Consider the following 10218-nt stretch of genomic DNA (forward strand, 5'->3'; position numbering starts at 1 on the left):
AATTATGAATGTACAATTATGAAATTATGAATGTACAGTTATATAATTATGAATGTACAATTATGGAATTATGAACAGAGAGCTCTGGCATTACGAACTTACAATTATGAACATATAATGATAAAATTATGAACATATACTCTTATAACGAAGCGGTCTAAATTTTTATTTTTTTTTTTAAAAAAAAAAGTGGAAGATAACGGTGCCACTAACGGCACCGTTACAGTGTCCACAATGCATGTCGGACACGGGTCCATAGCATAACGATTGATAATTTGCCTTACCAATAGTGAACCATTGTCTCTTTTTATAAGGTGAACTCTTCCACGGGATTGGATTTGATACCAAATTAAATGACATATTTTGTCTTAACTAAAAATTTAAGTTGGAACGATAAATTTATATATATATATATATATATATATATATATATATATATATATATATATATATATATATTATTTCGAATGAAAAGTGCATGTGCTAACTAACTTATAATTCATGGAATGAGATCCACCTTAGATTGCGCCAAAAGCATTCTTCCAACTTGAAGATAACTTAATGATTATTACTATACATGCAGCAATACAAATATATATCTTTTGACTTCTTACTTAAACTCTCCCAAATCCTCTGATCTACAACGTAACGTAACTTGATATTGTGACAAGCTACTTTTAAAACTGAAGCGTGTAATGCATGTGAATTTTCAAATTAATTTTGACAACTCTATATATATACATACCTACGTACTGTGCATGCATCAAATTAATGTACACAAACATACTTTTTAATTTCCGAGAAATTAAGATGGCGGTGAGAAGTGGAATCTCCGGCCTTGTTTTGCTTCTTGTTTTAGGGCTTTTCTCTTCAGAGTTGCCGGAAGTTATGGCGGCATCTGGCTCCAAGGTGGAGTATCTTCCTGGTCTTCAACATCAAGGCCCCCTCCCTTTTGAGCTTATAACCGGGTGAGGTGTTTACTCAAAAATATAATCATTTGAGTGAAAATTTTTCATTTTATATAATAAGAATTCAATTATTGTTTATTAGATACATAGGAGTGGGTGAAGGAGATGAAGTACAAGTCTTCTACTATTTCATAAAATCAGAAAGAGATCCAACCTCCGATCCTATATTGATGTGGATATCCGGTGGCCCTGGCTGCTCCAGTTTGTTTGCATTTGTGCATGAATTTGGTGACTTCTTTTGCTCTTTTCTTACTTACATTCTTATACTCTTCATGAAAATTAGTATGCTAATTAAACATGTTTCTTTAATATCATGAATGGGAATAACTTGGAGGGTGTGGTTGAGTGGAAGGGACTCATCCATCCTTAACCGAAGGTCAAAGGTTCAATCCTCGGTTTTGAGAATGAAGCGGCCTTAAATTTCCAGGCCAGCTGTCCCATAATAAATATTCTACAATCAAATAAATAAACCTAAGAGTTATAGTTGACATCAGCATGCACGTTACAGAAAAGTGAAATTTAATTAATTATTTCGTATACAATCTCAAGTAATCAAACTATGTGATTTACCTTAACTAAGATAGATCCATATTACAGGTCCAGCGAAATTGGATATTGTGGCATATAATGGGAGCTTGCCGACATTGTCATTAAACCCTCACTCATGGTCAAAGGTCAATGATCTATATATATATATCCACCTAAGTAACTAAATTGTGTATTAATGAAACTCAATTTGATCTAACTATATATATATAATTAACTATATAATTCAGGTTTCAAATTTACTGTTAGTAGATTTACCAGTAAGAAGTGGATTTTCTTATTCAACTACTGAGAGGTGTAACACCTCTGATACTTTCCAACAATGTGATCATGCAGAACAATTCATGCGCAAGGTAATTAAGCTTTTTTCAATCTTCAATTCACGTTACTATGAGACTTGTATAGAATTACTAAAGAAAAAAAATTAAATCTTGTATAGAATTATTGAGAAAAAAATATTAAATGCATTATAGTTCCGGTCTTCAATTCACTATTACTTTAATTATTTTATAGTGGCTCGTTGACTATCCGGAATACTTAACAAATCCTCTCTATGTTGGTGGGGATTCATATTCTGGACTAGTTGTACCCATAATTGCTCATAAAATATCTGATGGTAAGATTTACCAATTAATTGGCATTTATCTTCTCATAATAATAATAATTTTAATACTTTTTTAGATTCAAAATGATAGATCGGAATATGGATATTTTGATACTTCATAACAATTTGTGTGGGTGCAGGGAATGAGGCAAGAACTAAACCTTGGATTAACCTTAAGGTGAATTAATGATCGCCTTAATTTTATAATTTTATTTAAATCTAAGTTTCGATCAATTATATTCATTATAAATATTATAATTATAGAGCGCTCAGGCAAAATCTGTCTTGTGATCCTAGTCAGTAAATTCAAGGATTACAAGAAAGTAAATCGGTCTAAATTGCCCATAATTGACTAGCTCAAACTAGCTCTAAAATCCTTAACTTTACACTATATTTATTAAAATTTAAAGAACATTATTATTATTATTATTATTATTATTATTATTATTATTATTATTATTATTTTTGTAGGGTTACATTCTTGGCAATCCGATGACAAAAGTAGCAGAAGATGCTGCGTACGTGATCCCATTTATATCTCGGATGGGATTCATTCCTGAAGATTTATTTGAGGTTAATTAATTGATCAATTCCTATTTCCTAGTATATATATTTCCTGTCTTTTTTTTTTTTTTTTTTTAGAATATGAAATAACTTAATTCTCTTATTATACTAATATTTTAAAATTAATTTTATTAATTTAATTTCGTGAGCAGAAATCCAAAAAACATTGTTACGAGGCTGAAGATGTCTACAATGTGCCTTGTATGTGGGATTCACTTAAAATCACAGAGGTGATAATTCTTTTTTTTTTTTTTGTTTGTCGAGTATATACGAGTATGGTATATATATACCTTATTGTATTGAATACTCAAAAGCTCATAAATATATAGTTTTAATTACAAATATAAACACAAATGATGAGCATATAATGCAAATATATACATGCAGTTGATCCAATATATATACCCGGCTCATATTCTTGAGCCTCCATGTTCCCGTGCGCCTGAACCGTACGATGAATCGAACGGTGAAAGAAGACTTCTCACGGAGAGACCAACTCTACCTTCCAGTATATTATGTTGGGTGAGAATCCTATTATTAATATAATAATAATATTAAGGAGAGAAATAGATTATGTCACTATAATTCAGGGGTCAAAAATATCTTTTTTTTTTTTTTTTTTTTTTCCTTAATAGATCTATTATTAAAATTTAAACTTTTATACTTATTATACCCAAAAATTTAAAACAGCTTGATTAAACACATAACTGAAAACAATGTGTTATTAGTTATAATGTGTAAATTTAATTAAACAGGATGATTGGTACAAAACATCTGAATATTGGGCTAATGATGATAGTGTTCGAGAGGCTCTTCACGTTCGAAAGGTATGTATATATATTAAATTTTTTTTTATGTTCTAAAAAAATGTAAGTATTATTGTAATTAATAGTAATAATTAGTTGAGATTTTTTTATTTTTTTTATTTTTAAATAGGGAAGTGTTGGACAATGGAAGTCATGTAATCCCGATTTGGGTTATACAGCGTCTATAGGTGATGTGTTTTCCTATCATGTAAACCTTAGTGCTAAAGGTTACAGGTCGCTTGTTTATAGGTACGTACAAACATTTATATTTTGTACAAGTTAATCAAATTTAGTATACGTACATCGACTAAAGATTGTACGTTTTGTAAAGCAGTGGTGATCACGATGCGGAAGTACCATACCTTGCAACTAAAGCGTGGATAGAATCACTGAACTATTCTACTGTTGAATATTGGAGACCGTGGATTGTTGATGGTGGAGTGGGCGGGTATGATTAATGACTAAATTTCTTATATTTTGAGAAATAATATTGAAATTTAAAATTGAATAATAATTGTTTGTTTTCCGGCCTTTGTTTATAGTTATACAACAAGTTATTCCAACAACATGACATTTGCTACAGTAAAGGTGAGATTTATTTATTTATTTATTTTGAAAATGAAATTTAATGTGACGAATTGAAATTAAAGTGGGTTTTGTAAATGAACAGGGATCAGGCCATATTGTTCCATTTTTTACTCCCTCTGAAAGTAGTGCTATGTTTAAGCGATGGATATCCGGTGAAAAGCTTTAACATTGAATCGAATCTTATAGATTTTTATCAGTTTTCTACTTAAAATTAATAAATTTCTAGTGATGAAACGCACAATTATATATCTCAGTTTTTTTTTTTTAATAATTAAGTGTTTGTATTTCTGTAATGTATTGTAATCGAATATTAATAAAGACATCAATTTATGTTCCCTTAGCTTCTTGATTTGTTTCATAATAAATGACATACTAACATTCGTAAATAAACTTAATGCTCAGACCTGTTTTGCTATGCCAACAACATATATACGCAAATTCTATGGTGTACTAGGGTCACCATGCCGGCAAATTATACCATGGACCAGAATTCACCTTGCATTGTGGATCCCGATTCAAAATTATATTAAGATTATGTGTTTGCAGTTATAACATAATATGTTAACTGTATATGCATATAATATCTTCAGTTAACATACTATGTACCTTCATATCATTTACAAACACATAATCTGTTAACTGAAGACACATAATTATTGAACTAGCGTCCACAATGCAAGGTGAACATTGGTCCATGGCATAACAATTGTGTCATGCGTATTGTCGACCCTAGACTAGTACATTTCGTATACCATGGACTAGAGAGTTAATATATTAAGTCCATGTAGTTAACATATTATGTATATATATATATATATATATATATATATATATATATATATATATATATAGTTAATAAATTTTGTGTCTTCAACTTATTTACAGACACATAATTTGTTAACTGAAAACACATAATATGTTAACTGCAGAAATATAATTTACTGACCATGGTCCACAATACAAGGTAGACCATGGTCCATAGTATAACAATTGCATATTATATATTGTTTAACTTTGTTTTAAGTTTGTAATAATAGACCTTGATCCATGATATAATGATTAACAGATATAATATATTTGGGGTGGGATAGATCAGCCAAAACCCTAAACCTAAATGCAAAGAAATAATATTAAAGAAAAAGAAACAGGTAGCTGTGACAAATATAGATTTGAAAGAATTAAGAAAACATGAATCTCAAACTGTGTATAATACAAGGAATAATTAACCTTAATCATTAAATTCTCAGCTGTGGTCATCATAAAACTCCTCAAAAAGAGGTTCAAGCAAGGTCATCATTAACAAAGGATATATATAGAGTTGGACATCTCGATCTGATTAAAGTACATACGCTAATTAATCAGGAATTAATTAAATAAATCAACGATGATAAGGAGATGTTGATTGCACTCTGTTCTTTCTCTTCTGGAGGAACCTTTGCAGAGATCCCTTCATAGAAAGAGCATTTGGACTGTATAGTTGCTTCTGCAACAATAATGGCGAAGAAGCTAATGATCTTGTCGTCTTCTTCGTTCTTTCTTGACTCGCAAGTAATATGATGGCTCTAGCCTGCACGTTTAATCATCATTTACAATTTTAATTAGATTTAATTCAACACAATATTATTTCAAAAAAAATTCAACACAATATATTTTTTTAACTGAAGAAATAATCAACTAATTTCTGGTCAATTTAGGCATATCGAAGATTAATTAATTAATTAAATTCTGTGACCTTTTATGAAATTTCTTTATTATTTCTTTAACGCGGGATACGAAATTATTTATTTAAATTATTTAAATATTCTAAAACAGCCGACACGCCATACACGCATTCAATCACATGCCAATTTCCTCATTCAACCACCGGAAGGTGCACCAAAATTTCATGCAACTTTTTTTTTTTTTTTTTCATATATGATTAAATTACAAATATTTTTATTCCATTAACTACAAAATTTTAAATATAAAAACTTAAAATCTCTAATATTTATCTAGAATTTAAAATCGAAAAATTTCCTACGATTTAAGTAAGCTAAAGTTTAAACGAAAAACACGACGAAGTATAGTACCTGAATCTCCGTGACGTCAGAAGAAACGATTTTGCCGTCGTAGAAAATCGTGAGTTGCTGCTGTTGCCGGCGGCTCTCCTCCGAAGAGTGGTCGGACGTCGGAAGTTGTTGAACGGCGTTATAATCCTCCTGGGAAATGGAAGGACCAGAAGAAGAAGAAGAAGGCGAAAGGCTAAGTTCCAGGTTGCAGTTTCTTCTCATTTTTCTCGAAATCGAATGCCTTATTATTAGCTCCTTGATTGAATTCGAGGACGACGATGAGGTTACGTTACCACTGAAGATCTTAGAGAGAGAGAAGAGAGAGAGATGTTGAGAAGAGATTGGAAGAAGGGAGAGAAATGGGAATGAATATATAAAGGTGGAAAGAGGGAAGAAGACACGAAAAGCATAGGATCGATCATAAAAGTGGGCGTTGCTGTTAAATGGACCAGCGCCAGCTTCAATGAATAGTAACCTTCAAATAAAACACGTGATGCATGCGTTTTTTTTTTTTTTTTTTTTTAATAATCTCCACGCCGCAACCGAGGATACAAAATATCTTTTACTTTAAGTCGGCTGTTCTATTTTCTTTCTTCGCCCCTCTAATTTCTCATAATTCATGTTTGTGCCCCCCTGTATTTCCTTAAATTCATTGAGCTCCCTATGATTACTGATTAGTGTTGCGATTTGTGGAACAGAGTGTGCCGTAAATTCTTATAATTTTATGTTATTATTATTATTATTCCATTATATTTTACTAATGTTACCCTTATTTGACGTTTATTTAGTCACATGTTCTATAGTTCGTAACTAGTTAGTTTTATATATTTATAGTCAATACAAGCTAGTTGTTAGTTCAATTTGTTACACTACATCTTTCAGAAGACACAGAATTGTTATTAAACATGGTGGTTGAACTATGATTATTACTCTTTATTTGTTGTATTCACTACAAGAAAATAAGCACTTAAATATCTATTTGTAAGTAAATTTGACTTTGTTTTTATAGTGTTCATGTTATATATGTCATCTAAGGGCATGTTGTCTCTTATTTACTCAAAAATCTTGCAATCCAATTTCATTAACAAATATAAATCCTAATATTTTATTCATTCTTTTAATTTCCATATACTTTTATTAATCCTTGCCCACAAAATGTAAAATCCATCGTTCTAAAGGTCCTCACATTCCGACTCGACAATATGGTAGAGAGATAAATCACAATAGTGATATATAGGTGGAAGGTCTCGTGCATATATAATGCCCACAGAGAGTCCACCATATTAGGTTTAACTCTCACACTACGACTGTCATGTCTTTCGCTTACACCCTGCCCACAATCTACTTTTTGAGTACTAATTGAGATGTCCTTACGAGTAACGCTGATTAATCCTATTATTAGTAGTTGTTGAGTGACTTGAATCTGACTCATCTTGTTATATATCTTGAAGCATATATATACAGTACACTAATTTCCTAATCCACCTATCTTCTCCAAAATGAAAAATCATGATAAACATATATCCATGAAAGTTGAAACCGCTTTCAAAAAATATATATATCCATGAAAGTGCATCATATCAATCGATATCTTGTGTGTTTTGTATAAAACGTGCAAGTACGTACACAATTTGTACATGTGAGAAAATGACAGTTCCTACGATTAGGTCATTGGCTGTTAATTATTAAATGCTGACTAAATTACAGTTAGCTGGAAAGGGAAATAAGTGTGGAACATATGTACAAATTGCAAGTGAGAAACGTAAACTACGCGATGTTTGCGGGTTTTGCCCCACACACACCCCACGCGCCAACGAAAATGCGTTGCACATTTTCTAAACCCATAAATTAATAGATTAATTTATTATTATTATTATTATTCATTTTTTAATTTTGTTCCAGAATTTTTTCTATTTTAAAATAAGTTTAATTTAATATTCTACTCTTTTTTTTTTTTTTTTTTTTTTTTTTTTTGAGTTTGCGTGGATCCCCTCAGCTCCTCATATCTCAGCGCTTCATAGTCAAAGTTAGAGTACTAGCTAGTTAAAGTTTTTTCTTAACCATTTATTAATTTGTTCAAATAAGTATCAAGTTTGCTTCCTTATTTTATTAATTTATTTATACCCACAATTGGAGATTCCCTTAGTAGCACACAGTGGATGGACGCCATTTGGAGATTTGTTAAATACATCTATATTATATCTTATTAGTATTTACGACTTATTGTAATATCGGAGATTATCTAATTCGCACATTTATTAGCTTTTTTTTTTTTTTAAACATAACTCATACGACAACCTGTTAAGAGGTGAATATCATATCAAAATGTAAATTCAAAAAGAAAAAATAATTTTAAAAAAATTGATTAAGACTCATTATTAAGTGATTATATGAATCACAATAATTAGAAAAATTGTCAATTCAATTGTTCCTCTAAATACAAAAGATAGTGTAATTAGGTTCTCCATTAATGACCAAGACTACGTGGTCTAATGGTACCCGGGTTGGACTTCCATTTGGAAGATTGTGAGTTTGAACCTCAGTGGAGGTGTTATTGGTTCTTTGTGCTTCAGTAGGTTGAGAAAGTATATGAACAGATACTACATTGTAATAGAGCCAGTAACATTAGGCGAGTGGATGCTAAGTGTATAATTCATTAATTAATTTTTTATAATATAATATTTTTAATTTTATAATAAATAAAAATGTTTATTTTTAAAAAAAAATTAAAAAAAAAAAAAAAAACCAATCCTTTCACATTCGACCATCGTTTTAAGCCTTGGTTGTCTTTCCCACCTCAAAAGGGTCAAGGCCCTATTTGGTAAAAATTTGGCCTTTAGGTCAATTTTGGCTTATTTGACCATTATTAATTATTTGATTTAGTTAAAATATCAATATAAATGTTTGGTTAATTAGCTTTTTGCAACTCCAAAAGGCTAAAATTCAAAATGCTACTCCAAGCAACTTTTTCAATTAGCTTTTTGAAAAAAGAAATTATACTAAACAGCTATCAACTAACAGCTAATTTACCAAACACTTTTCTACAATCAGCTAATGTTATCAACTATTTATACCCTCTAATTAACACAATCAACTAACAACTAACAGCCATTTTACCAAACAGGGTCCAAATCTAGGACATTTTTGAAGTACTCAATGAAGGTAACCTGACCACCTTCGCTCCCCCTCCCCTCCATAAGAGGAAAGATATGAATGTAGGTAGACTATTTTTGTTGAGAGGATAAATAATTAGGGTTGTTTGTCAATAAGAAGACGATTTGAGGTTATTTGTTTTTTTAAAAAATAAAAATAAAATAATATTTTTATTAAAAATACTATTAATAAATAAAATAATAAATATTTATATATTTAAATTAAAAATATTTAGCTTACACTACTGGAAATTCTGAAATTTCCGATCACCTGAAAATGATCTTAAATTAAGTTGATACCAAAAAGTTCAAAAAGTGGTCGGAAATAGCAACAAAGGTTTTTCCGGATACCAAAAGTGGTCGGAACAAGACTTTCAACTTGATTTAAGATCACTTTCAGGTGGTCGGAAATTCCAGAATTTCCAGTAGTGTTATTTGATTAAAAATAATAATAACTTGTATATTCAACATCTACCTAACCTTAGAACGTCACATATTTGTCTACTCAATGTCAAATCTATAGTAATCTACTAGATATGTCATATTAAGGCCGGCCTAACTCCATTATTTACCAATTTAGGAGGTCTCATTGAAGCTTTTTTTTTTTTTTTTTTTTCACTTAAAGAATCCAATTACACTACTTATTATATTTAGGGAGTCAATTGACACATTTTCCATCACAATTACATAAGTTTTTTTCCATATATCTTAGTCAATCTTTTTGGTAGAATTTGGTATTAAAATGTCTTTATCGCATGGGTAATTAACTAGTTATTTGGCATCAGGAAGCATTATCGTGGTTGAAGAGGCTTAATTATCATTTTGTGGTGATGGAATGAAACTGATTGTCTTCCTTTGCTACAAGCTATTACCAGCTGGGTTTCTGATCTTACATACAAAGGATGAAAGGAATTGTGTTGGATGAATGTTTGGACCTTATTA

The 10218-nt window shown here is 30.4% G+C and overlaps 2 protein-coding genes across 4 annotated transcripts; one reads left to right on the forward strand and one right to left on the reverse strand.

Moving 5' to 3' along the window:
- Positions 1-843: 843 nt before the first annotated feature.
- On the forward strand, positions 844-4417 carry LOC109164978 (serine carboxypeptidase-like 7). Of its 2 annotated transcripts, none has more exons than XM_019313551.1 (14): positions 844-968; positions 1051-1196; positions 1566-1642; positions 1745-1867; positions 2028-2130; positions 2259-2296; positions 2590-2691; positions 2835-2912; positions 3070-3204; positions 3438-3509; positions 3619-3737; positions 3820-3936; positions 4031-4076; positions 4159-4417. In XM_019313551.1, exons 1-14 carry the CDS (start codon positions 889-891, stop codon positions 4240-4242), a joined length of 1320 nt encoding a protein of 439 aa, XP_019169096.1. In that variant the 5' UTR covers positions 844-888; the 3' UTR covers positions 4243-4417. The 2 variants fall into 2 exon arrangements, with proteins under 2 accessions (XP_019169096.1, XP_019169097.1); XM_019313552.1 differs by having other exon boundaries at positions 3823-3936.
- An 808-nt stretch (positions 4418-5225) lies between these two features.
- LOC109165562 (protein TIFY 5A-like) lies at positions 5226-6467 on the reverse strand. 2 transcript variants are annotated; one of them, XM_019314386.1, is made up of 3 exons: positions 6302-6467; positions 6146-6271; positions 5226-5643 (listed from the first exon to the last, which is right to left on the reverse strand). In XM_019314386.1, the coding sequence occupies exons 1-3, from the start codon at positions 6344-6346 to the stop codon at positions 5455-5457; spliced, it is 360 nt and encodes a 119-aa protein (XP_019169931.1). In that variant the 5' UTR covers positions 6347-6467; the 3' UTR covers positions 5226-5454. The 2 variants fall into 2 exon arrangements, with proteins under 2 accessions (XP_019169931.1, XP_019169930.1); XM_019314385.1 differs by having other exon boundaries at positions 6146-6467.
- Between the last annotated feature and the right edge of the window lie 3751 nt (positions 6468-10218).

The sequence above is a fragment of the Ipomoea nil genome, unplaced genomic scaffold (assembly GCF_001879475.1).
Source record: "Ipomoea nil cultivar Tokyo-kokei standard unplaced genomic scaffold, Asagao_1.1 scaffold3069, whole genome shotgun sequence".
In the NCBI taxonomy this organism is placed as follows: domain Eukaryota; kingdom Viridiplantae; phylum Streptophyta; class Magnoliopsida; order Solanales; family Convolvulaceae; genus Ipomoea; species Ipomoea nil.

What these genes read in the sequence shown, in the direction of transcription:
- LOC109164978 (XM_019313551.1), top strand. Translation starts at nt 889, where the DNA reads ATGGCGGCATCTGGCTCCAAGGTGGAGTATCTTCCTGGTCTTCAACAT. An exon ending in ACCCTCACTCATGGTCAAAG is followed by an intron (nt 1,643 to 1,744) that starts GTCAATGATCTA and finishes TATATAATTCAG; the next exon opens with GTTTCAAATTTACTGTTAGT. An exon ending in GTTGATGGTGGAGTGGGCGG is followed by an intron (nt 3,937 to 4,030) that starts GTATGATTAATG and finishes CTTTGTTTATAG; the next exon opens with TTATACAACAAGTTATTCCA.
- LOC109165562 (XM_019314385.1), bottom strand. Translation starts at nt 6,346, where the DNA reads ATGAGAAGAAACTGCAACCTGGAACTTAGCCTTTCGCCTTCTTCTTCT. An exon ending in CTGACGTCACGGAGATTCAG is followed by an intron (nt 5,644 to 6,145) that starts GTACTATACTTC and finishes TTAAACGTGCAG; the next exon opens with GCTAGAGCCATCATATTACT.